At 55.1% G+C, this 26,485-nt stretch overlaps 1 protein-coding gene across 5 annotated transcripts in view; it reads left to right on the top strand.

Moving 5' to 3' along the window:
- Positions 1–24,490, top strand: part of IFT122 (intraflagellar transport 122) — a 67,140-nt gene extending 42,650 nt beyond the window's left edge. For 4 of the 5 annotated variants that reach the window (XM_057705074.1, XM_057705073.1, XM_057705076.1 and 1 more), the window contains 13 exons: positions 2,319–2,480; positions 6,547–6,713; positions 9,372–9,543; positions 10,979–11,081; positions 12,983–13,123; positions 14,166–14,260; positions 17,309–17,409; positions 19,648–19,813; positions 20,749–20,860; positions 21,348–21,473; positions 23,042–23,121; positions 23,392–23,556; positions 24,045–24,490. In XM_057705074.1, coding sequence (XP_057561057.1) covers positions 2,319–2,480; positions 6,547–6,713; positions 9,372–9,543; positions 10,979–11,081; positions 12,983–13,123; positions 14,166–14,260; positions 17,309–17,409; positions 19,648–19,813; positions 20,749–20,860; positions 21,348–21,473; positions 23,042–23,121; positions 23,392–23,556; positions 24,045–24,134 — 1,680 coding nt within the window. In that variant the 3' untranslated portion in view covers positions 24,135–24,490. Of the gene's footprint in view, positions 1–2,318; positions 2,481–6,546; positions 6,714–9,371; positions 9,544–10,978; positions 11,082–12,982; positions 13,124–14,165; positions 14,261–17,308; positions 17,593–18,780; positions 19,468–19,647; positions 19,814–20,748; positions 20,861–21,347; positions 21,474–23,041; positions 23,122–23,391; positions 23,557–24,044 lie in introns of those variants that run through there. The other variant, XR_009048723.1, reaches the window with a different exon arrangement.
- The last annotated feature ends 1,995 nt before the right edge of the window (positions 24,491–26,485 follow it).

The raw sequence follows: 26,485 nt of genomic DNA, 5'->3' as shown, positions 1-26,485 counted from the left end.
CTAAAGAAGCTGGTTCTACATGCCCATTTGCTGGGTGATGGGAGACAGTACTCTTCCTTCCTATGTATCTTCATGCTCTCTGTCTGTAAAAAGGTGTACATATTTCTTCTTCTGAACAGATTTATTGTGAGGCTCTGGGAATGTGAGATACATTTGAATTCACATATGGAAGCAGTGAGGAAATCAGCACATGTCTCATCCCTTCGATTCAGTTCAACATAATAAACACCTGTCATGGGCCAAGCCGGATGTTGAGCCCAGTGGGCACAGAGCTGAGTGGAAGAGAGGCCTGCAGGAGCTCGCAGCCTGCTTGGCCTAATCATAGCTGCCATTTGTTGAGTGCCTACTCTGTGCTACACATGTGATCAGTGTGTACATGGTTTTAAATGCTCACAACAACTTAATGAGGCAGCTGCCGTTCTTACCCCTGTTGGATAAATAAGGAAACTAAAACTCAGAAAGGCTGTGTCACATCCCCAAGGCAAAAAAGATGGGTTGGAATTCAAGCCAGTGCTGTTTTCCAAGCCCCTGCTGTCTTTGCTCTGGGCCGTGCTGCCTTCTAAGAAGTCACTCCTGGTGCCTGCCCTGCACACCCTCTCCCTCCCCCAGCACAGTCACAAGGAGCATCTGTATCTAACGTTTCATCCTCACCTGCATGGTGAAGGGTTTGTTCAGAGCCATCTCCCCATGATGCCCAGTACCACTGACTAGCAGGGGCCGCGTTTGTAGATCAACTGGTCTGGATCTAGGGGTCTTAACACGAGGCCATGGAACATAATTTTTCTCTGTGCAAAAGTAAACGACCTCTGCGAGGACTAACTCTCCCATTCATCACGTCTTACTGAGGTCACGTGTACTGCCTCTTCTGGTGTGCCGTGAGCTGGGCAAAGTAAACTTGTAAGAATTGTTTCTTGAAAAAGCAAAGTGCCTTTGAGTGAGGATCCGTTTTGTTTGCTCTGAGGCCTTAGTTGCTTGCTTCTAGGCATTCAGCGTTATTCCAGAGAACCGGGTTCCTTGCTGGGCTCCTTTTGGATCAGGGAGGTGCAACCGTGCTGCAAGCAGGGGTGGGGAATCTGTCTTTGTGGATCTTACACGCTGAGCGTGCGGCATTCTTTGTACTGATCATGGGGAGGTTCTGAGGTCTGGAACAGATTTGGCCTAAATTCCACGCCTAGTGAAACCTATTTCTTTATCTCACTGCAAGATTTTAATTCGTTTCCTACTATTAGGAATTAGTTTATTTGGCTGATTAGCCTAAGCTATGTGTAGTTTGGGGTTTTTTGTTTTTTTTTTTGTTGTTGTTTGTTTGGTTTTTTTTGGTTTTTAAAAATTATTTCTGTCATTGGGGAAGCATGTTGCCTCCAGCTGTTGTAACTTTCTCCAGCTTGTCTAGGAGTTTGATTCAATGTCTCATCTTCCTCCACTGTGATACACTTGCTAGAAAACAAGCAAAAGGAAACTGCTGGGGATGAGAGATTGGGTGCTATTGAGTGTTGACAAATACTCGCACTGTAGACTAATGACTGTTTCCTAACACAGGAGGGGAGAGAGTGCCAGTTACTTCTCCTCATCCTCAGCACTGCTGTGTGTCTGTGCGTGTGTCTGCGAGCGTGCTCACGCGCACACGTGTGCACAGGTGTGTTGTTGGGGGCCGTCACTAGTTTCCGAAAGCAGTATTATGTGGAACAAAGAGCATGTGGAGTCAGACAGTCCAAATGCCAGCTCTGTGTGATCGTGACCTGCCCCTCTCCAGTCTCAGCTTCCCGCGGTGTGACACTTGGGTGAGGAGTGCCTGGTGCCTGGTGGGTGCTCAGCACATGGCATCGCTTGCCTTCTCTTTAGAGACAGGGACATAGTAAGACTCTTTATCCTATTTTGTTGGTCTTTTTCTTGGAAAGAAACCCTAAACTTTCTCCTTGTCCACCTTTATCATGAGTCACAACTCTGCCAAACCAGGCCTGGGGATTTGGGAGCTCTTGGAGCTTGGGGGCCCCCTGCTAGTGGGCTGTACACACCATCCTAACTATGCAGTTGTTTCCTTGGAAGAATATGTAAGGAAGCCGTGGTGAGGAATTTCCGTTAAACAAACAAGTTTGCATCTCCTTTGATCTTCACTCATCTGGAAAAGAAAAGTCTGCTCTTGTTGTCAAGCATTCCCACTAGAAACCTAGGTGAGAGACACAACAGCCCAGGGGCCAAGCATAGGTTCCAGTAGGAAGGCGCAGGGGCTTAACTTGAAATAGCAACATCTAACCTTTGTAAAGGCTGCTTCCTGCCATGGCTGCAGAGGCCATTTCCTGTGCTTCTAATTTTTCCAGGAGAGGAAGAAGCGGGGAGAGACCAACAATGACCTGTTTCTGGCAGATGTGTTTTCCTACCAGGGGAAGTTCCACGAGGCTGCCAAACTGTACAAGAGGAGCGGGCACGAGAACCTCGCACTTGACATGTACACGGACCTCCGCATGTTCGAGTACGCCAAGGTAACCCAGCCACGGCCCGCCCACCAGCGTCCCGACCCCGCGGCCTCCAGGCTGTCTACCCCAGAGGTGGTGCGGACGGACAATAGCCGTGGCCTCAGAAAGGGTGTGGGTGCATTGATAAACAGAGGAACTGTAGGCAGCCACTGGTTAAAGCTGACCTACAACTGACCTATCAGGCTGACGTCAAAGGGGACAGTGTGTGGCAGTTCAGACCTTTGTCAGTGACAGAGTTGGATGGACGGTGAGCCCTAACCAGCATAGTCCCTTTGTTAAGAGTTCGGGGTTTTGTCTCTCACAAATTCTCTCAAACCTTTGTCAGAAGCCGCTGAGAATCCATGTCCTCGGGCATGAGCTGGTCCTGCCATCGTCATCACATAGGACAGTGTGGTTCACTGTAGCCAAGGTTTCCTAAGCGCCTGCTCTGCTTGGTGCTGGGCTTCGCACTGGGCCTCAGAGGCGCGTGATAGAGGCCCTGCCCACCTGCGTAAGCACACTGTGCCCCCATCGCCTGCCTGTGGTGGGGGGAGATATCCTCTTGCATTTGGAGGGCTTGTGTTAAGGTTAGTGCCCAGCAGGTCCAGGCCTTTACAAGTACGAGGGCGGTCCTCCTGGAGCAGCTGCTGGTGGCTTGTGTGAGAATGAGACCCACTGAGGAGCTCAGACCATCAGGACATATGCAGGTTAGCCTAGTGCAGGTGAGAGAGGGTGGGCGCCTGGAGCAGCCGGGTGCTTCCTTCTACGGAGGTGCCTTTGTTAGGCTGTCTCCTGGTAACCGCAGAGAGGCTTCAGAATGTTCAGTGAGTCATCAGCCACAACCAGTTAGAGGCTGTTAATGGCAATTAACTAGCTAACAAGTGCAAGATGGAAAATCCTCCCCATCTTTATCCTGCTTTTCTGTTCCTGGAGATGGCTGCACTCTTTTATCTTCCACCATCTGTGAGACCCTGGGGCTGAAGGTTGTGTTTGGGTCCCTGTGATGTGGCCCAGGAGTTGCTGGTCATCAGTACCTGGCCAAACATCCAGGCCTCAGCCTGTCTCTTCCTTCAGCCTGTCTCTTCCTCGGTGGTTCTTCACCCCAACCCTCAGTTCTGGGTGCTTCAGGTGCCCCCATTTTGCCCTCTTCAACTTTAGTATCCCCCCCCCGCCAATTTAACAGTGTGTTCACACTGAGGACACCTAATTCAGTATGTCTCTTTCTGGGGGTAACAGCATTTAAACCAAGGGTAAAACCTGAACTAAAGGGTCACATCCCTGAGGGTAGAGTTTAGGCATTAGGAACAGCGAGTCGTGGTGGTTCTTCTGGACCAACAGCCCTCCGCAGAACCTCTGAAAAGTCCTGGTAGACAGCTGTGGCGTAGGAGGCAGCGCCTTGCCGTGGTGTCCAGAGGGTGGGTGTGAGTCCCGGCCTCCCTGTGGGTGACCTGGGGAAGGCTCTTCACTTTGCTAAGCCTCCGTTTCCTTCTTGGAGGGTAATCTAGCCCAGCTCAGCTTGGTTCTGAGAATTGCAGAAATTAATAAATGGGGAAACCCTTTACAAAGGCCAAGCTGTAGAAAGGTTGGGAGAATGAGTGGGGCCAGGCATGACCGCTGCGTGGCTGTCCTTCAGACCTGCCCCTGCCAGCCCCCCCTTGCCCCTGCACTGAGACCCCTCCTCACGCTGCCGGTGGGCTTCGTGCGCCTACCGTCTCGCACCGGGAAAGGCAGCCCATTCACACAGTCCATCTGGTCTGCCTCTTCGTGAAGGTAAATATGCTGGGGGTTGTTTTTGGTTTCCGTTTTTGATGGCAGTTCCAAGTAGGATCCAAGTAGGCTGGTTCCGTTTCAGTCCCCCCCCCAGTAGTCTGAACTTGAGAAAATGTGTACGTACACATTATGTTGGGGGCTGGGGGTGGGGGAAGATACAGTGCTTATTCACAGGGCATGTTTTTGTTTACTTGAAAATTGCTTCCCAAGATTCAATCTGGTTTTTGGAAAATTTTTAAATTACATTCCCACGTACAAATAAATTGTATGCTTTCTGGGTAAGTGACATGTTTATATGGTGATAAGGGGAATTATAATGCTCTTAACTCTTATGTAGTATGTCCTTATCAAAATCATCAAGCATGAGAACACTGTTTAGTCTCATTCATCACTCAGCACAGCCTCTTTCTGTCCACCCCAGGACAGAATCTTTGCCGTGACCCCAGATAACGTGTAAATTAGCTTCATGGAACCAAAGAACCTTTGGAAACCCAGTTTGTTGAGCCTTGAAGGAACCATTTAGACTCAGCTTCAGTTAGGTCAGAGCTCCGGGAGTTGGGCTGTGGGGCTAGAGGAGGCCCCTTCAAGCCTGTGAACTGTGTCCCTCGCTGGTCTCCTCGCTGACGACCCAGATTTATAGCTTGCTCTTGGCCTCTGACCCTTCCCACTTTAGATACCTGGAGTCAGTCCACTGAGCACGCACTTCGAAGGACATTTCTGTTCTTGTACATGCCTGTTTTCTCCAGCTGCTAACCTCATTTAACCAACCAGGTTAGCAGAGCTTCCAGCTTTGTGTTGGCATAAAGAGTACATGTTGTAGCTGCCAAGAGTAAAGGCTGTGTCTGTAACGGCCCAAACCAGTCATCTCCAGGTAGTCGGCGGTGGCGTTCCAAGCCCCTTCCTCTGCGTGAACTGCAGAGAGAGAGCCCGAAGGCCAGCGAGGCGGGCCCATCTTTTATCGGATCCTCAGCATCGGGTCACGATGCTCCTCCCTCCCCTTAAAAGAATCAGTTGTCTTAGGCCAATCTAATGTGTTATTTTAAGGGCTACCCAATTACCCTGAAAGCAAATGGGGAAAAAAAAGGAGAACGCTAATTGTTCAAGTGGGTTTTTAGCATACATTGACTGTACTTTTCTGACAAGTGAGTGCTAATCAGGGAAAAGAAGTGCTTTCTTATGCTTTGTGAGCTCAGCACAGCACAGCCTCTGCAGGGTACATGATTCCCGAGACAAACCGCTTCTTAGAAGGAATGCAGAGCTGGGCTCCAGGCACTCTCAATTTCCCTTGCTGAAAAGCCCCACCTTTAAAATTGTCAGCACCAAAGCTGCCTCAACGATGACAACCCCCACACACATTTTGGGTGACTGTATCCTAAAAAGAGGTGATTTTCTGAGGCTGTTTCTCACGAATTCTAAGGCCAAGCCGGGGAAGCTGGGCATGGCCCCTCAGAGGCCCCTGTTGTGGTGGAAGGAACACAGGGCCCTGAACCCCCCAGATCCACAGGCCTCTCTTCCTTCACGGGTTCTCTCCAAGCCCCTTCCCCCTGCCTCAGATTCCCCCATGGCCTCCTGCTGTCCCCACCCCTGCAGACCTGATCTCAGGACGGGTCTGAGGCTATCCAGTTGAGAAGTAATTAGCCAAAACCACTTGTGCTCCTGATCGGCCCCAGGCAAACAGCTGGGGCAAAGCCGAGGGGACAAGGCCCTGAGTTCAGGCAGCAGAACGTGAACAGAGTCAGAAACCAGATGCCAGTCACACTTGCAGTGTGATGGCGGCTGAGGGGCTGTCCTAGAACTCTGTAAGCCATCTTGTCAGTTTAAGTTCAGGGGACCACATACTCAGCCTCACTTTGCGGCGTGTAGTATCATCCTTACTCTCTGAATAAAGATTTCAGGTCTGAGTATTTGAAATTGTGTAAAGTCACTATATTGGAATAATAACACATGCATCAAACTCTATATGAGAGAGTATATGAAACGAAGTACCCTGATCATAAACCTCCCACACTGTGCGGTTTGTGTACAGTACTCCAGAGAGTTGGGAAGGTGTTGTTTAGCTGAAGAACAAACGTCCATTCTTGGGAAGGGCAGGAAACGTTGACATGGGGCATAGTCCTTGACACTGACCTAGTACCCCCAGGAGCACCTGTGGGGCGGCCTGTGAGCCCTCCTCCCTGGCACCTGGGCCTGCCCCCTAGTTCGCCTGGCAGGGACGGGCTCACGCCTGCATCCTGACTGCCTGCTGCAGCCTTCGGCAGCCTGACGTAATGCTGGCAGCAGGAAGTTCTAATCTGGAGTGTTTTTGTTTGTTGTGCTTCCTCAGGATTTCCTTGGATCTGGAGACCCCAAAGAAACAAAGATGCTAATCACCAAACAGGCCGAATGGGCTCGAAATATCAACGAGCCCAAAGCCGCCGTGGAGATGTACGTCTCGGCGGGCGAGCACAGCAAGGCCATAGAGATCAGCGGCGACCACGGCTGGGTTGACACGTAGGTTTTCAGTCCCTGCCCCAAGAGGCATTTGACAGCATGTCGCGTCATGTCAGCTGTTGGTTTTGACTGACAAGGGAAAAAATAGTGTTTCTCTGTATCTATTCTGAAGGTGATGGTGACTTGGTTTTTGGGAGACGCAGAGATTGAACGAGGTAGTCATTGCTTTGAGAAGCTCAGCAGGGCCTGGGGAAAGGTGGTGGGGAGTGAGGGGGAACCACCCAGGCATTGGGGCGGCCGTTCCCTGAGCCCTCCCTACGCACTGGCACTGCAACACCTTGCAGGCATTCGGTTCTCCTCCACACCCTCAGCATTGGTGTTTCCATGCCCACCTTCAAATGAGGAAACTCAGGTTCAGGGACCAAGTGATCATACAAGGCCAGACAGCCAAGAAGCTGTGGAGCAGAGCTACAAACTGATCTCAGTGCCCATAACCTGTTTGATGGTAGGAACTAAAGAGAGCAAGAGAAGTCCTAAGCATTGCAGGGAAGGAGACGTGAATTCTCACAGGAGGAACCATGGCCGTCTTCTCCTGGGAGGTGGTCTTTGCGTGAAGGGCCTGTGACAAATTTCAAGAGGTAGAGTTGGTAGCAAGGGAAGGACGCCGGTGGAAGAACAGCACAAACAGGACAAGGCGGCCGCAGTCGGATGAAGCGTCCAGGAGAGGGCTGGTGGGGCGGGGTGTCCGGGCTTGCCTCACCAGGAGGGCCTCGGGGGCCAAACTCAGGCACTTAGACTTGTCAGAAGGTGGTGAGGACCCCTGGCAGGGGTTGGAAGCCCACTCAGGCCGCAGGTGTAGGATGGAGGGAAAACTAGAGGAAAGGAGATCGTGTGTGGCCAGTGCAGTGGACCAGGGGGCAGTGTGGTGGCTGAGGGAATGAGAAAGACATGGAGGAAGAGCTCAACTGACAGGACCCAAGGCAGGGAGTGTCCAGGGAGGGGCAGGTGGGAGAGGGGAGCTGGAGGCTGATTCTAAGCTCTGGGTCTGGTGGTTGGTGATTTCACTCAAGGCAGAGAACAGAAGCGCTAGGCTTGGGGTAGAGCTGCCAGACAGAGGATGGATTCAGTCTTAGGCTTCTACAGCATCAGACCTTTCTCCTCCCACTGTCAGGGAGAGTGGGCTTGGTGCTCACGTGTGTGTGTGTGTGCACGTGTACACATGTGCAGGCTGCCACAGCTGGCAAAGGGGAAGAGGTGAGGGAGCAGCTCCTGAGGTTGGCTCAGTCTGAGTCCTGAAAGCGGTTGGTTGTTCTAGAAACCACACTATGGTCCAAAGGTAGCAGAGGCCCGGGACCCAGGAACCCAAGGGGCTGGGTGATGACTAAGTCATGTGGTTGGTGTGGTCCCTCAGAATGGGACCTGGGTGGGTGACCTACCACCCTGTCCTTTTCTTGTCCAAGAATAACATTTCTTGAAGATAGAGGTACAGATTTTGCCCCCCAAATTCTTTTCGTGAGGTGGTACAGAGGAGAGCCAGGCAGCTTTAGGGCCCCCACGCCTCTAATTTTTCATGTCACTTTCGTTTGCAGCTGATGTAGATCAGGTTACCCTGGGGATACTTAGCTAGTTCAGCAAAGAGACATTAAGCATGTTCTGTCCTTTTTCTAGGCCTGGCTGTAAAAGGTGCTTTTCCTCCAGGGACATTAGGTTTGATGGGTGGGGCGGGGGGGAGCTGGGTTCTAAGGGGTTGCCTGTGCCACCTTTCCCTAAAAATGTGTCCTTTCTCTGCCAAGAAGTGTTATTTTTAGTTGCCATTATTATTCTAAGTAGAGATTGACAGGCCTCCCTGAGCTCGCCTGTCTCTGAGACAGGGCTCTGTTACAGCAGCTTCTCACAGAGAGCAAGCTGGGTAGAACCCCTTTCCCCTGGGAGAGCTGGTTTCACTCCAAACCCCGGCCTGACCAGAGGGAACAAGCACTTTCCATGCAGCCCTATGTGCCCACGAGCCGTGGCAGGGCCGGCTACCACTGGGGGGATGTGATGAACCAGTGATCCCCATGGCCTCTCAGCTCAGTCAGCACCTTGGCCAGGAGGAGAAGCACAGTTAAGATTCCCTACAGGCCTTCCTTCCAGAGCTCAGAGCAGAACCATACATGCCTCTTCCTTGAAGAGGTCCTGTCCCTGAAGACTTCTCCTACGTCTGCTTCTACTTGCTTGTGAGAATTCCTCAAATGGTGCTAGAAAGGGCGCTCTGCCATTTCCTGGCTGCAGAGTGTTGGGTAGGTTGGTTCATCTTTCACCCTAGCCTCTAGTCTCATCTGTAAAATGGGAATAACAGTACCACCCCTTAGGGCAGTGAAGAGTTAGTGAGATCACACATGCGAAAGCTCATTGCACTGAGCTCGATGTCTGTAGGTGATCAGTAGATGTTGATTTCTATCCCCAGAGCTTGCTGGATAGATTCGTAACTCCTGTGAAAGGCACATGAGGTGGAGTAGATGGTATCCTTTACCAGGCAGCGTTTCTCAATTAAGTAGTCACTCAGTTAATAACCTCCCATCGAGCACCAGGGCCCATGGCACCATACTGAGCCCTGGGCACATCAGCAGGAATCGTCACCAAGCCTGCCCTCAGGAAGACGCGGATGCCCACATAGCTTCCTTCCACTAGGCTCCCTGCCTGGGAGTCCATCTCCTTCTTGTGCTCTCGCCCCTCCAGGCTCATTGATATTGCCCGGAAGCTGGACAGGGCCGAGCGGGAGCCCCTGCTGATGTGCGCTCACTACTTCAAGAAGCTGGATAACCCTGGCTATGCTGCCGAGACCTACCTGAAGATGGGTGACCTGAAGTCCTTGGTTCAGCTGCACGTGGAGACCCAGCGCTGGGATGAGGTGAGCGTAGGGGGCTCTCCCTGAGCCCAAGGACACAGGAAATTTGGGGGTTTGGATGGGGAGCAGTGGCCCTCCTTGTGGGTGTGAACCTTGGCCTGGAGTCAGGAGACTCACCTGTGATTCACGGAGCCAGAGTCTCCTGGACGGCCTCTCTCACCCGCTTTCTGTTTGTCCGCGCGTTCGTTCATTCATTCATTCATTCATTCATTCATTCAGAAAACCTTCATGGCCTGCTGGCCCTGTGCCAGCCCTGTGATGGACACCAAGGATGCGAGAGTTAACTTCACAGCCCCCCCACCGCCTGCTGTTGGTCCGAGCTGCCTCTGACCAGCAACACAGGCTGACACATTGCTGATGTGGAGGCCCACCTGTGTGACATTTAAAACCTGCTGGGTGGCATTTGGCAGAAAATGCCACCCATACTCTCCAGGTGCAGGCTGCCAGAGCCATTTCGGAGGCCAGCTCCTCCTCCTCTTCCTTGCGCCCTCCTCCCGACTCCTCTGTTGTGAGGGCTGGTAAGAGAACCAGCCAGGCGAGTGGGAAAGATGGCTGCGGTGGGGCTGGTGGAGCAGCCTGTGTGCTGCCCCTCTGTGGCTTGACGCCCACCCTCCAGCTCAGTGGCTCCCTGTGCCCTGGATTAAAATTCATCCTCGAGGGGATCAGAGCTGTGGCCACGGTTCTCACCCACCCCACCTACCCACTGCGGTCTGGTCTATAGAGCCGTTGTAAAACCTTTGCTGGTAAGAGCTGTCTGACTCTTGTCTCCCCTCTAAGTGGCTCTGTTTGGTAAGGTGACAAGATCACTGATGAGAAGAGGTGGGGCCAGGGACAGAGGCAGTAATGGCTTCTCAAGAGGCGTTTATCAGATTTCTCTCTCACGCAGCATAAATTAGAGCATCTTGACGGTGCATCAGGCACACTTTCTCCCTGTTGCCACAGACTGTGCCCCGTGACTCATTTCCGGTTCTCCTGGCCTGACCGGTGGTTCTGGGACTTAGATGAAGCAGTCACTGAGTCCCATGCAGCACCACATCCACAGTCATCTTTGACAGCTAATAAGCAGCAATGATGATAATGTCAATTCTGTTTCCTTAGGTGTCGCCTGCAATTAAAAGAAATCTGTTTGCAGCGCTACAGGAGCCCACGCAAACCCTCAAAATAAAATGTTTCCGATTCTGTGCCGCTTCTGTGGTCCAGAAACAGACGGTGTTGTTATTGAATCCAGTCACTTGCATATTGCTGTTAATTGCCTTTTGTTTTCAAAGAGCTGATTTGTTTTTGCGTTTCTGGAGGTGGTGGTGAGGGGAGGCACTCTCCCCCTCTGAGTTGTCAGGCTGGCAAAATAGGACATCCCTGATGGATGCAGCCAAGCGCCGTGTTTTCATGGGGGCCGAGGGGGCTGCTTTATTAGGAATGCGTTTGCTCCTCCCTCTAGGCCTTCGCTTTGGGTGAGAAGCATCCTGAGTTCAAGGATGACATCTACGTGCCCTACGCTCAGTGGCTAGCAGAGAATGATCGTTTTGAGGAAGCCCAGAAAGGTAGGCCACACAGACTGGCACCTTGTAGAAGGGGCAGTAGAAAGCACTGCCGAGACATACGCGTCAGGAAGGCTGCCCAGCCCTCCCGCTGTGGGCCCCAAGATAGACAGCTTCCTCCTGCGGGTGCGACGGGTTTGGTGGTGAAAGACCGTGGCACCGTGGGAACAACATGGGCTTTGAGTGGGATGCACCCAGGCCCACCACTCACGTGCCTCAGGACCTTCCACAGGTCCTGTCTCCTCTCTGGGCAAATCACCGTGAGCTCCAGTGTATCTTCCCGTTTAATCCTCACAGCAGCACGGTGATGTAGGTACCATTATGTAGATGAGCAAACTGAGGTTGGAAGAGGTAAAGGGATTTGTCTGAAGTCCCACAGCAAGGAGGTGGAAGAGAGAGGGAATTTGAGACAGGGTTGGGGACGACGGGACGGGAGAACTCCCACAGAGTGGCCAGCACAGTCCTCCCTGCCACCTTCCTCACCAGGAAGAGAAACTTGGGTTCTATTTCTGGCTCAGGGAAACGGGGTGTCCTCTGCGCCTCAGCATACCCAGTGGTAAAACAGCTGTGCACAGGAGGGAGAGGAAGTCTAGAGCTTTAACTGGTAATAATAACTTTTAAATGCGATGGCCTCGTTGTCAGGCGCTGACTAGGCGCTGAACCACGTAACCTTGCGTCTCGCCAGCAGCCCCGCAGAGACGCAGAGGCTGACTGTGTCCTGCAACGTCCCAAAGCCGCAGAGTGACAGAGCCAGAATTGGACCAGGAGCTGTCCGACTGGGGAGCCTGATTCTCCCAACTAGGGTTTGCTGCCTCTCTAGGAAGTGTTCTAAGTGAAGTTGGGTGTGTCATGTTTCATAGCATCCCATTTGCACTTCTCTATGGGAACGGTTGCCACCTCTGGACACTTTTCGGAATGTCTCCTTGTTGGAGTTCCTCAGCTGAAAGGCCCCATTGAAGGACAGCATGTTCTCCACTGCTCCAGCATTTCCAGAGCACCCAGTTGCTGAAGTATGTGCGTGTTTGGGCAAAACACGTCAACCTATCCATCTGCCTGTGTCTGCCCTTCCAAGAATCCATCGCCATAGTAACTGGGTGCGCAGACAGGAGATTGGAGATGAGACTGGAACGAAGGCCAGGCCTCTTCGTTCCTTAAAGCAGAGGATTTGGATCATCTGAGCACCCACACGCGGGCAAGTGGCACAGCTAGAAGTGCTTCTCCAGCCGCCTCCCACATCCCGAGGGTCTGGCTGCATAGTCGGGACTCAAGAAATTTCTGTTAAGTGGATGTAAGAATGAGAAATTTTTTGCTTGTTTTCACAAATGTTTGGTTGCTAGAACCAAGCAGATTTCCCAAGGTCGTCATCAAAAAGCACTCATTTGAAGGCCAACCAACCACTTGAGTTGGGCTTGGTTCTGTGACCTTGGGTGTGCCACTTTACGTCCACCTTGCGAGCCCATTTAAAAACGTCTTCATAGGTCCATTGTGACGATCCAGTGAGGGAATCTGTAAAGCACCGAGCCCGTTAGAGTGCCAGATCCTGTCAGTGTCACTTGGGGGGTCACTAGGCTTTGTCCTGCAACAGGGCAGGGACCGAACCTCACTGACAGGGAGCAGTGCTTCCATCCTCACAGTTTGTCCTGCAGTTTGGCCCCTCAGCTTTCTCTGTCTATCATGCCTTTCCAAAGTGGGTTGCCTTTTCCCAGCCAGAAAGGAGTATATCTCACTGTACTTTTTTCAGGATGTAGCCCCAGTTATTTATAGCCCTCGGCCTGAGAGGCGCATCCCAGCAGCTCAGCGCTGCAGATGCTCCGACAAGTGTCCTACTTCTGCAGCAGCCCCTTGCGAGGCCCGCGGAATTCCGCCTGACTCCCCGCACGGGGTGTGCTTTTGTACCCCTGCAGCGTTCCACAAGGCCGGGCGGCAGGGGGAAGCGGTCAGGGTGCTGGAGCAGCTCACACACAATGCCGTGGTCGAGAGCAGATTTAATGACGCTGCCTATTATTACTGGATGCTGTCCATGCAGTGCCTCGATATAGCTCAAGGTAAGTAAACATCAGCCGGCTGCTTGTTTTCCCAGCCCCGCTCTGGCACCAAGATAAACATCGGAAGAGCTGGGAGGTTTTAATTAAAGCCCTGGGCTTGTTTATTGGGTGCATTGTCCATAACCCTGTCTTGCAGCAGCATAATCTGGTGTGTCATCTTTTTCCAGCTTGCCCATGAGCTTAAGGATGGTAAGAGGGCCGTCCTGGGGTTACCGTTGAGAGGTCCTGCCCTGTGTTGCTAATTCAGAACAAATCTCTCCCCTGCTACCTGGGAGCCCATAGCTGGACCCAGCTGAGCACTGGTTTAAAAGAACTGAATTAAATGAAAAGGTGAAAAAGAGATCACTTTACAATAACGCACTCCAGATTCTCACTCATCCCGGGCAGGAAGGTAGTTTCCATGTCGCTTTCTTTCACAAGACTTCCCATGATGCACCGCGGGAGTTCTGGAAGCAGATGGGGCAGGGAGATGCTCTCCACTGGGCCGAGGCCAGCCTGTGGGAGTGGGAAAGACTCTGGTATTGGAGTAGCTAGGGGACTTGTAACAAGTCACAATGCTTCCTCAGCACTGTGCCCCCATCTGTGGCATGGGGGTGATCCCACTCTGCTTCCCTCATAAGGCTGCGGTGAGCCTCCCAGAACCATGGCTGTGGTTTGAAAACTGTCGAGCCCTGGTGTTTGCTGGCATTTTCTGTTCTGGCCAGTGGTTTGTGGTATGATAAGGAAGGACACAGAGGGAAGAGGCATGAGGTGAGCAGGAATGAACTTGACATCTGCCCGCCCTCCCTGCCAGGTGGCTCTGGCTTGTCTGGATGGCAGTGATCACCCTCTCACTGCAGCTGGCCCTCCCCCAGGGAATGACTCTGAGAGATGTCCTGGGTGTGCTGTGCCCGTCGGAGACGTTAGCTGTGTCGGGATAGCGCAGCTCCTGTGCAGAGTGCCTTTGCCATCTCCCTGGCTCAGGCTGGTGTCGGGGGAGAACCAGCATGGTCTGACACGCCCTCTCCCTCTTGCCCTGCTCTCCTCCTACTGTGCCCCACAGACCCTGCCCAGAAGGACGTGATGCTTGGCAAGTTCCACCACTTCCAGCACTTGGCCGAGCTGTACCACGGCTACCATGCCATTCAGCGGTACACGGTAAGGTGGCCGGGAGACGGGCCCTGGCAGAGGTACTGCCTGCTGAGCTGGAGGCCCCGGGCACATCTTACAGAGCAGCAGACCTCTGGATGCAGAGTAAACCCACAGGGTGTGATGACCTGCCAAGAAAGCCTGGTCTTCTCCTGGGAGACAGTTTGGAACTTTGATTTTCCTTGATTAACCAAGGAAGGTTAATTTGAGGCACAGCATGTGGGCACAGAATTAGCAAGCCGGAGCTGGTTGCCTGCTTCAGGTCTGGATGACTCAGGCAGACTCTGGATTAGCCACTCAAAGCGCCGTCTCTCTAAATGATCAGCGGGGGACGTTCCATGGGGCCCTCTCTTCTACATGGGTGAGGGTCCAGCTCTAGCCAAAGGCCCGAGGTCTCTCCCTGGCCCTGCCACTGACTTGCTGTGTGACCTTGAGCAATTTACTTCCCCTCTCTGACCCTCAGTTTCCTTCTTTATAAAGAAGAGGTTGGCTTGATATTCATAGACCCCAGATCCTGTTGATTAAGCCATTTTAAATCTGCCTCTTGACAGTGGGGAACAGGTGACAGATGGCCATCAGCTTTCCTATTTCATATACCCGCAACCACTCAGCAGTGTGAGCTTGTCCTGTGCTGATAAGCCATAGAGTACTACCAATAGACAACCTTTATTGAGCACTTGCTACATACCAGGCAATGTGCTGAGGGCTTTATTGTGTCAGCCTTTCAACCATGCTGTGAGGTAAGTACTGTCATCCCCATTTTACAGATGAAGAAACTGAGGCACCAGACAGAGAGAGCCCACAGGTAGTAAGTAGTAGAGCCAGGACTTGAACCCAGACAGGCTGACTTCAAGCCTGTGCTCTTAGCCTTCTACCGCACTAATTTAGAGAAGGCAGAGCGCTGGCCTCATGCCCCAGCTCCGCTGTGTGACCTTGGGCAAGTTGTTTACTTTCCTCTGTGCTTCGGCTTCCTTCTCTGTAAGTTGAGGGTAATAGTACCTACTTGATGGGGTTGTTGTGAGGATTCAGTGAGTTAATACTGGGAAACACTGGAAGAGTGACCCTGGACGAGTGTCAGCTCTTCGCACTGCCCCGTGCAGAGGCCTCAAACCAGTTTTCCGTCGGCCTCCTCCCCATAGGCTGAGCAGTCGCCATTCTTAGGTGTCTCAAATGCCTGCCTTCCACTCGCTCCCCTCGTTTGTTCTGAGCTCCTGACACATTCTCTGCCTCTGGGGAAAGTCTGGCAAGAATGACTCTTGTGGGGAGGGAGGTTCCCTGCCTGGGCCGTCAGCCATGCATCTCACCTCTTACCCACACCAGGCCCAGTGGTCTCCAGGGACCTCATCTTCCCTGTAGTCTTTTTGGGGCCCCCTTTCTCTATCAGATTCTTAGCAGGAAAGAAGCCGCCCAAATTAAAGACCCCAAATTCAACTTAGGCTTGAAGTCAGGGCCCGGCCCGGTCTCAGTTTGCCTGAGCCACTTTGGGACCCAGCCTCATCTCTCCCTGCTCTTCATCACCCTTGTGCCCTGGGCCATTCCTTCCTTCAACAAATGCCCGCCGTGTAACAGACCCTGTGCTGAGGCCTCGGGGCACAGTGGTGACGGAGACATGTCCCTGCCCCCAGGGGCTCATAGTCTAGTAGCAAGCAGTTGCAGTACAGTTCCCTCAAAGGAGACGCTCAGAGGACTGAGAAGACTTCCTGGAAGAGGTGGCCCCCGAGCCAGGAGGTGGGAGATAAGTAAGAATGGGCAAGTGTAGAGGAGGAGAAGGAAGGGCATTCCTGGCAGAGGTCACAGCATGAGCAAAGGCCCGGAGTGGGTTGTATTTTAGGGTTTGGCCTCAGGGCCCAGCAGAGCAGCTCTGCTTCGGAGCATGCTGGAAGGGGAAGCATCAGACCTTTCCTAAAATGATGGCATCTTTCTCAGAGCAGAGGTGCGAATCCTGAGGAACCCCCCACTCTCCTCTTTCTGGGACATTTCTTAGCTTCCACACCTAGTGCACTATAACCAGAGGCAGGCTTCTTCCTGGCTCTCACCCAGAAAGGGACACAGTGTCAGGTTTTCTTGGGTTCTTGGAACTAACAGAGGCTACAGAAATTTAAGTGAGAACTAAAGAGAGAATGCTGGGCTCTGGACCAAAGAAGTTGTGTAAAGTGAATCCTCACAAACTGAGACCAATTAGGGCCTAAGTCCCGGTGGCTCAGTGATGAGTGTGGCCTAGCAAGACCCTTCAGGAAATGTCAGTTTATTCCCATTAAGTGCTCACGGGGAGGGGTAGCTGGCCTGCTTTCATCTTGTCATGTAAAGCAGTGTGCCAGGTTCCTTCAAAACAGGGCTTTCTTAACCTTTTATAGACCCCTGCGATTAGAAAATTCCCTATGCTTTACTGTGTTGAACTTCTGGCAGCCTCTAGGTGCACAAGACCTGCTCATTCAACTCGTGTGTGTTGGGCGTCTGTCTGTCAGGGTCTGTGCCGGGCGCTGGGGGCAGAGGGATGCAGCTGGGAGCCTCAGTGCGGGGCATGTCTGTGGGCGTCGCACAGTCAGGCTGCTGCCAGACAGCAGAGAAAGAAGAGGCCTGCGATTTCATGCTACAAAGGGTTAACTGCCTCCCTTTAAAGACGTGCTTATATGGAGGTCATGTCTTAAGCTGCATAAAGGTCTCCTCTTTTAGAGCTAATCGGAGGCAACTTGAGCTCAGGGAAATGGGGTCATTACCAACCCCAGAGGCAGCGCGCTTGGGAGAAAGACATTCTTGGGCTTTGGAATCAGACCCAGTTTGAATCCCAGCTCCACTCCTTTCCAGCTGATGACTTGGGTGGATCATCTCTAGGGGCCTCGGTTTTCTCGTCAGTGCAGTGAGGATGAAGACACTTCCCCCACAGGGTTGGACTGAGGACCACATGAGGCAGTGGCTGCAGGCACCCAGCACACAGTAGCTGCCCACTGGGTGGGTCCACTCTTCAGTTGCAGTCCTCAGAGTCACTGGTGTCTGCTTCGCCCGGCCCAGCCCTGGCTCGGTTGAGAGATTCAGTCCTATTTGCTTTCCTCGTGGCAGGAGGAGCCGTTTAGTTTCCACCTTCCCGAAACGCTCTTCAACATCTCCAGATTTCTGCTGCACAGCCTGACCAAGGACACCCCCCTGGGCATCTCTAAAGTGTATCCTTTCTCTCACCCCACTCTCCGTCTCACCCCTCTTGTCTAATGGCCCGAGAAGTTCTTCCAGAGCACTTTGCTGGCAGAAGCTTCCCTCTCTCCAGCAGCCCTTGGGGAGGGCGGAGAGCTCGCCCTGCCGCTGCTGTTCGGCTGGAGGAGAGGCTCAGCCTGAGAGGCTGAGGGCAGGTTAGTTTTCAGGGCTCTCTGGGCTGGGCCCAGCAGTGGGTCTCCGGCCAGCACACTGCCCAGACCCTCCCGGAACCCACAGAGGAGGGTGTGACTGAAATGTAGGAAGTGCCAGACCTTTGGGCTTGGAATCTCGGGCACTTCCCTGGGAGGTGGGGGGGGGGGGGGTGTTCGTTCAGCCTAGGGGAATGGAGCACCTGCTGCATCCCTGGTGCTGGGCCAAGCAGTAGGCGACAGACTGCCATCAAATGGGGGAGAAGTGTCAGGGCCTGGCTCAGTGGGACATGTGCTGTGTCCAAGGGTGGAATGCAGCTAAGGCCAGGGCCAAGGTCGGGGAAGGCTGCCTAGAGGAGGTGACATCCATCCTGTAGGCTGCGGTGACCAGGGAAGACATGAGTAGATGTTCCAGGGGAGCACCCAGTGTACAGAAGGGCCTGGAGGGAAGTGAGGTGGGGGAAGGGAGGAGCTGAAGGCCCCCTGCGCCGGAGTCAGGCTGGAGGGGCAGCGGCCTGAGGGCTTCCCTGTGAGCCGGCCTCTCCTTCTCTCCTTCTGTGGCCGTGAAGGCCACAGAGGGGTCATGAGCAGAGGAGGGGCCTGAGGGCCTGTGCGGCCAGAAACTACCAGCAAATGATCGCACATCCTGAAGGTCCTGAAAGTGACAAAACTCCTCAGTCCCTGTCCTCTTCTTTTTTTTCTTTTTTTCTTTTATAAATTTATTCATTTGTTTATTGGCTGCGTTGAATCTTCATTGCTATGCGCGGGCTTCCTGTAGTTGTAGAGAGCGGGGGGCTACTCTTCATTGCTGTGCGCGGGCTTCTTATTGCGGTGGCTTCTCTTGTTGCGGAGCACAGGCTCTAGGTGTGCGGGCTTCAGCAGCTGTGGCGCGTGGGCTCTAGAGCACAGGCTTAGTAGTTGTGGCGCACAGGCTTAGTTGCTCTGCGGCCTGTGGGATCTTCCTGGAGCAGGGATCGAACCCATGAACCCTGCATTGGCAGGTGGATTCTTAACCACTGTGCCACCAGGGGAGTCCCAGTCCCTGTCTTCTTCTAAACCTCACTTTTCTTTTGGCCCCTTCCCAGCCCCACCCAACCCTGCCTTCTTTCCGTGAGTAAAATCCCTCCCAGGAGAGGGCTCAGAGGTGAGAACTAGCTTCTCTAAAGGGTTTCAGGTGCATCATTTACATTTCAGGGGAAGCTGTCCGTGATCATGCGGCCTCGACTCCTGCACCCAGCCTTTGCTGCAGGTTCTGTTCACGTCAGCAGGGTTTGACTGAACCCCTGCCCTGAGCTTCACCCTTGCTGTCCGCTGGGGACGTGGAAACAGCTCCTGACACAGCCCCTGACTCTGAGGAGGCACGGTAGAGACAGACAAGGAAACTCGCCTCCACGTGACTGCTGGGGTGGAAGGGGCCACACGGGGTGTGCGGAGCAGGAGCATTGGGGAAGGAGAGTGGGGAGGAGGCTTGGGACTCGGGCCTCGTTTAGCTGAGGCTTGTCAGGGAGAAGTGAGGAAGGGCGTTCCCAGGCAGGGGGTGGGGAGGAAGGGCAGGCCCGGCCTGAGATCGGAGCACAAAGGCTTGTCAGCCTCAGGCTAGCAGCTCCAAGGAGGGCTCTGGGGCAAGGGAGGCTGGGCTCGGCGCGCGCAGTGGCCTTGGTGACGTGCAGGCAGCGGAGTGTTCTGCACCACGGGGGGCTGGAGCAGGGGCGCTTGGTGCCAGGCATCCTGGGGCCTGGCTGGCAGACTGGGCGAGGCAGGGAGAGCCATTTTGGCCCAGTCAGGGTACAAGATGAGCCATCAGCAGGCCCAAGAGACCTAAGCGAGGTTAAAATATGAATAGAAGCTGCACTGTTTCTATCTCTGGAAGACTCTCTGGGCCTTGATGTCCGAGGAGTATACTTACATCGCACAGATGAGCGGGGCAGTCCTTGGGCTGCTTCCCGTGCTCTCCTGGCGCCAGCGCAAGCTGCGTCCAGCACGGGGCTCGCTCCAAAGGTGGGCAGTGCCAGCTCTCAGGCCTGGAGTGGCCTCTGTTGTCCTTAACCTCATCATTGGCAGGAACACGCTCTTCACTCTGGCCAAACAAAGCAAAGCCCTGGGCGCCTACAAGCTGGCCCGGCACGCCTACGACAAGCTGCAGGGCCTGCAGATCCCTGCCAGGTTCCAGAAGTCCATCGAGCTGGGCAGCCTGACCATCCGCTCCAAGCCCTTCCACGACAGCGAGGTGAGGGCACGGCCCCCTCGGGCAGGAGGCTTCTCCTGGTGACTCCTTGCCCGACCTGGGTTCATTTCAGAGATGGGTGCTGTGCTCCTGGGGCTCTGCGCCCCCTCCTCTGCCTAAAGCCCTGACTGGCCACCTCTTTCCACTCTTCCTTCTCTGCCTCGTCTGTTTCCTGCGGCCCTCAGCCCCCCTGAGCCCTACGGCCCTGCCCTCCCTTGCTTCCCAGCCCTCCTGAGGCTCCAGGTCTGCTGCACCCCAGTGCCCAGGCGGCCCTGCCTTCACCTCATCCTCGGAGGCCCTGCCCAAGCCCACCCCCTCTGGAGCCAGGTTGTCACTCACCAGCAAATCTGCCCCAAGTGTCTGCAGCCCCGTCTGTGCCCTAGCCACCCTTCCTCCACTGTCTCTTTCACGGTCCCCGCTTTTAAGCTCAGAGCAGAGACTTGGCATCAGACGGATCTAGGTTCTAACCCCAGCTCCCCTATTTCCTAGCTATGTCTCAGTCTTCCTGAGCCTCAGTTTTCACCTCCATCAAATAGGGATGTGCATAATCGCCTTCCCACAGGAGGCCGTGAGGAGGAGTGAGCCAGCGTGGGTAATGTGCGTAGTGCGGTCCCTGGAGCCTGGGGACCGCCTGGAAACGGTGGCTGTGGTTTTTGTCATTCCTGCCAGGAGAACCGTGCTGCCGAGCCCTGCCTGGGAAGGAGGTGTCCGGGGCAGTGGCCCCCAGGTGACAGGTCTCTGTGGGCTCTTATTCCGCTCGGCCACAACGCAGAGCCTGTGTGCTGTGCCCCCTCCAGGGCCCCCTCCCCGCCCAGCCAGGTGGCCTTTCCTCTTGGCCGCCAGACCCCAGGAAGCCGAAGCCAGAGTGCAGGAGAGGAGATGGGGCTGTGCTTCACCCCGTTGGGCCCTCGGGCAGTTGTGGTGCTGGTGTCTTGTAGGAGCTGGTGCCCTTGTGCTACCGCTGCTCCACCAACAACCCGCTGCTAAACAACCTGGGCAACGTTTGCATCAACTGCCGCCAGCCCTTCGTCTTCTCTGCCTCTTCCTATGGTGAGTGCTGCGTGTAGCTGGGGCGCCTGTGTCCTCACTTGGAAATTGGGGACCGTGAGACAGCCACCCCGCCTGAAGCACAGAGTTAATCAGGATTCCCAGAGGCGGGACCCAGACCTGAAGCACCCATCCCTCAGAACCCGGTGTGCAGCTCTGCCTGACGAACGTGCCCAGAAAGAGAGGCGCTTGTCTGGGAGGCTGACGCGGCTCTCAAGTCGTGGCCCCCTCCATGCTGACGAAGATCAGCCGCCCCTCCCCAGCAGCTGGGCAGAGGCCTCCCCTCTTCCCTCGGAGAGGAGTCCATCCAGCCACTAGCGGGACCTGTCCAGGCACACGTGCCTGCTTCCCCCAGACGTGCGGCCGGCGGCCCTGCTGCACCTGCCAGCTTTCAGAGAGGCCTGCGCTGGGCGGGGAAGGAGCTCTGGGGCCCTCATGCTGCCTGGTGAGAGCATCCCAGCCCCAGCACCCCTCTTGCCTGTGCCTACAGAGGTGCTGCACCTGGTTGAATTCTACCTGGAGGAGGGGATCACTGATGAAGAAGCCGTCTCCCTTATTGACCTGGAGGCGCCAAGACACAAGCATGAGAACAAATGGCAAGAGATCGCGAGCAACAGTATCCTGGGTGCTGGCTGGACCCTGTGTGTTTCAGCTGAGCGCTGGCCTGGGCGCACAGCAGGAGGCAGGGGGGCCTTGGGGGTGGCCGGGCCAGGCGAGGCAGAGGTAGGGCCGCCACTCTCTGTGATGGAGAGGCCCACGTAACAGCAGGCATGGGACCAGAAATGGGCAGGGAGCTGGCCAGGGTGCAGAGGTGCAGGAGGGGACAGCACGTGCCCACAGGCCTGAAGTGGCACGTGGAAGTGGAGAGGCTGCCTTGGCCTTCACCCAGGAGGGCCTCCCATCCACCCCTGGCTCCTGAAAGGCGCTCTCCTGCTTCTGGCCGTGTGGGACTGATGAGCGGCCAGCACGGCGTAGGAGCCCTGTACTGGGGCCCAGCTCTTCTGGTCAGGTCACTTTTATGTACAAGGGACAGAAGCACAACTCGGATGGGCCAAGCACACAGAAGCGTGTGGAGCAGCCGAACGTGGGTGTGTGCTCGGTGCTGGCGGGGGCCTGTCACTGGTCCTCTGGGGCCTGCTGTCCTCTGATGGCTCCATTCTTAGGCAGCACCCGCCCGTCCCCACCAGCAGTGCCCACCCTGCCTCCCGTCAGCCCTGGGCCCCCAGCATTCCTCCCAGCGTGTCCGCATAAACCCCAGGGCACGCCCTCACTGGAACAGCTCGGGCCATGGGCCGCACGCCAGGTATCCCTGGGTCAGGACAGAGTTCACGGTCCCAGTCAAGTGGGGGCGTGCACACCAGGGGCCTTGTTAGCACGCGGCGGCTGGGTGGGCTGGGAGCTGGTGTTTCTAAAAGTTTTCGGGCCATGCCGATGCCACTGGTCTGTGGACCACGTTTGGAGGAGCAGAATTGAGGAGAACCCAGGCTTCAGTTGTTTGCTGGAGAAGGGAAACAGGAACCGTGTCCACACGCACGCCAGCCCCCTGCACACACACACGCCAAATGCTTAGGCTGGGTTGTGGCTGCTGCGTGGGGCCATGTCCCGCACCTAACTCGGCACCAGCAGCCTCCCTCCCCCTGGGGGGCCTTCCTCGTCAGAGCCCCAGCCAGCCTGGCAGAGGGGGCGGCGCCCTGGGCCCCTTCAGCCCAGCCCAGCTGGCCTTGGGATCCGCAGGTGCTGTCACCCTTTCTCTGTGAAACAGGATCTGCGAGGCCACCTCAAGTGCCTGCAGACTACCCGAGAGCAGCGGAGTGTTTGTCCAGGAGCTGCGGTGTGCTGGCCATGGGTCCCAGCCGGGCCTGTCGTTTCTCCTACACCAGCAGGCCCACAGACCTCTGCTCACACGGTGCTCCTCGCCGGCGTCTGTGAGCCGTGCCTGGTCTGGGGAGCAGTGGAGGCCCATCAGAGCCCCTTGCCACCTCCTTCCCCACCTGTGCTCTGGGCGTGGCCCCAGCCTTCTGTGACCAGGCATCTCCTCCCCAGTCACGTTCCCTCTGTCCCTCGGTCTGGAAAGCCGCGGCCCAGACCCGAGCCTGGAGGGAGCTCCCGTGAGTCTCAATGCATCGGGTGGAGGGTGGGGCCTCTCCCCCTGCCTCAGGTCCCGTCCTTGACGAGCCCCCCCAGATTCCCAGACTCTGAGGCTGGACGAGACCATGGATTCCATGGGAGACGATGACCCCTTCACAGCAAAGCTGAGCTTCGAGGTGAGGGTGCCCCTCTGAGTGACGGGCTGTTGAGGCCCACGAGGCCTGTCGGGAGGGCGGTCTCGGGTCCCTTTCCTGTGCACACTCCCGGTCAGGGCCACCGGGAAAAGGAGGGGCCGGGCTCCCCGTCACAGAGATGGCCTGGCCGGGTTCTACTGAGGGACCCGGGAGGGGAAGTGTCTGGGGTCCTCTGTGGGATCGTGACCCACGTAAATGTGTCCCCGTGGCTGACTGAGGGCCCTGGTGTCCCTCTCCCTGCCTGCCCTACAGCAAGGCGGCTCGGAGTTCGTGCCCGTGGTGGTGAACCGCTCGGTGCTGCGCTCCATGAGCCGGCGGGACGTCCTCATCAAGCGCTGGCCTCCACCCCTGAAGTGGCAGTACTTCCGCTCCCTCCTGCCCGACGCCTCCATCACCATGTGCCCCTCCTGCTTCCAGGTATCTTGCCTGTTGCCTGCAGCTGGTGTGTGTTTCCCAGTTTCTTCTCTCCACTGTGTTTCCATTTCCCCTATGTCACCTTAGGGAGGCCAGGCATCTGGGAGGAGCACAAGCGTCCCTCAGTGGCCGAGGCCAGGACTCCGAGCTGGGAGAGAGACTTGGATATCCTTAGGCCCTACCCCTCTCACGTGCATTCCATGGGCTTTCTGGAGTGGACTTACCCCTGACCCTGTGCTCTCTGTACCTGCCCTTAAGCCAGGAGGGCAGGGCAAATGTGATGCACCTTTGAACTTAATTTAGGAGAAAAAGGGGCCTGAGACCTTCTCCCCCTCCCTCCCAGTCCTCAGACAAAGGTGGCCTGGATCTGGTGTTTCCAGCCCTGACTCAGTGCCAAGCCACCTGCTCTTGGAAGGGCAGTGGTCCCCGCCAGGCTTGGGGCTGCTGAATGCCCAGTGCTGTGGCCTGGGATCACGGCCATCTCTCCTCAGATGTGTCACTCGGAGGACTACGAGCTGCTGGTGCTTCAGCACACCTGCTGCCCCTACTGCAGGAGGCGCATCGACGACCCCAGCCCCTGACCAGCACCGCGGGATCACCTGCGTCCTCCCGGCCGCCTTGCAGTCAGCTGGGCTTTCGAAGGAAGAGTTAAACTGTCAGAATGTGTCTTCTGCACAGATCAAGTTTGTGTTTTGGGAGGGGCCTTGTGTAACCACGGAATTCCTATTTTATGGCATTTCATGCCTTGTAAATAGCATCAGGAGATGGAGAAGAGAATGTACGTATATTTTCTAAGGAAAAAAAATGTTACTTTCAGAATGGCTCTGAGTTGTTCACAGCAGCCTGCTGGAGTCCACGGATCTGTCAGACCATTAGCATGTACACTTTGCGAACAGATTGCCTCAATAATTACAAATAAAAGGGCTACTTATTTTCATCAGTGTCTGCATTTTAGCAAATCTTCATATTGTCTGCAACTTAATTTCCTTATGCAAAAGTGCACCTGTTTCTAATTTGATCTGAGAGGAACATTACATTTGTGTGCTCTTAAAATTTAATCGAATCGAAATGGCAATATGGGAATGGTAGGGGAACAGGTTTTTTAAAATATTTATTTATTTTGGGTTAACGGGGCTCCATCTCAGCGAGAAAATAAGATACCTGGCTCTAAAGAAGGTGGCGAAGAGGGCTGCTCCTAGGGGCTCTGGAGTCCACCCTCTATTTCCCAGCTGGGGCCAGAACCCCTCCTCCCCACCTTCCGCCAGCCCCCCAGCATGACCTGAGGCTTCCCCTTCCTTCAGCTCCTAGAGCAGGTGGGTTCTGTTTGAGGTTCCAGGAAGGTCCCTTCCCCTGAGCATCAGCCAGTGTCCGATTTGACAGCTCGAGGGAAAAGGGAAGCTAGGGAGGGGAACTGACATTTATTGGGAACCTTTTCTGTGCCAGCTGCACTTCACATGCTGGCTCCATTCTCACAGCTCTGTGACGGAGGGTGATGATTTCCGTTCTGCAGCCATGGGGGTGGGTGGAGGTGCTGGGGCCCTGGCTGGGAAGCCCCCATCTGTCGTGTGAGGCCGCTCCCTTCGCCCTCCACTCTACCTGCCCAGGGGGCAGCGAGCAGTCCAGTGCTTTGTGCAAAGGCCTGACGGCAGGAGGAAGGGAACTGGGCTGCCAGGGAACATGTGGAAAACCACCCTGGTGATTAGATACTGATACTTTACAGGGCATCTGTGAAGTGGGCAGAGCAGGACAAATGTCCCCATTGGAGGGATGAAGACACTGAGGCCTGGAGAGGGGAACGGCTGCAGAGGTCACCCAGTGGTGAGTCCAGAGCTGGACCCCTGCCCCACCCTCTTCTCCCTGCCTCCCTCTGCATCTCTCTTAGGAGATGATGGAGGAAAATAAAGAAAGGGAGCCAGACAGTTGTGCCAACAGAACTCCTCCGTTGAGTGTCTAATTACTTACGATCATGCGTGCTTTCTCTCTCGCTAAACATGTATTAATGTGTTAGGATTTCCATTAGCGCATTGCTTGAACTGAAATCACTTGCATGCGGCTGGGGAGAAGAGGAGAGGGAGAAAACAGCCCGTGCCACCTCACAGGCGTCAATCACAGTGACAGATCAGATGGTTCAGGGCCAGAGATGGGGAGGGGCTCAGTCTGAGATGCCAGCGTGCATCCTCTCAGCCCAGCGACACAGAGACACGAGGGTGTGCTGTGCGAGGTTCTGCTGCCACAGGGGATCTGAGCTCCAGAGGCCTGGGTCTGAGCTCCTGTTACGTCTGGCCCTGACTGAGCGCCAGACACGGCGCTGAGCACTTTCCACGCATCATCTTCTGTAACCCTCAGCCATCTTCAAGGATGCCCATTGTACAGACGCTGAGACGGAGGCTCAGTGACATTCTCTTTTCTTATATTCATCAAATGTTCATTGAGCCAAGGCAGGGTCACAGGCAGGTGCCACCTTTGTGCGCGAGCACTCCTGTCCTGACCTGGACAGGGCCTTGGCCAGGTCCAACCCTCTCTCCAAGGCTGTTTCCCCATCTGTACAAGAGGCCCCAGCAGCTCTGACAGTGATTCCAGCCTCAGTCTGTGTCGGATGACCCTGACAGCCCCTCCCACGCCACAGTGAGAAGGCACTGCAGGGATCTTGAGCTGCTCACCTCGCTGAGAGGAGACTGAGGCCCAGAGAGAGGAACGGCTGCCAAGCGCTGTGCAGCTTGGAAGTTGTTCAGGCTGCGACTTGATCCTGACCTCTTCTCTCCAAGTCCTCAGCACTGTTCCCAGTTCCTGGAGGGTAAAGAAGGGGGGAATTGGGTGGCCCAGAAAGAGCCCCAGGCCAGACCTTAGGTGGACCTGGCTCTAGCCCGGCCTCAGCCTGCTGGTGTCCACATCTACCCCCAGTGGGGCTGCTGAAGCCAGGAGCCCCTCGTGG

The sequence above is a fragment of the Hippopotamus amphibius genome, chromosome 13 (assembly GCF_030028045.1).
Source record: "Hippopotamus amphibius kiboko isolate mHipAmp2 chromosome 13, mHipAmp2.hap2, whole genome shotgun sequence".
In the NCBI taxonomy this organism is placed as follows: domain Eukaryota; kingdom Metazoa; phylum Chordata; class Mammalia; order Artiodactyla; family Hippopotamidae; genus Hippopotamus; species Hippopotamus amphibius.
Note: the sequence above shows the minus strand (reverse complement) of the source record. Positions and strands in the feature narration are given on the sequence as shown.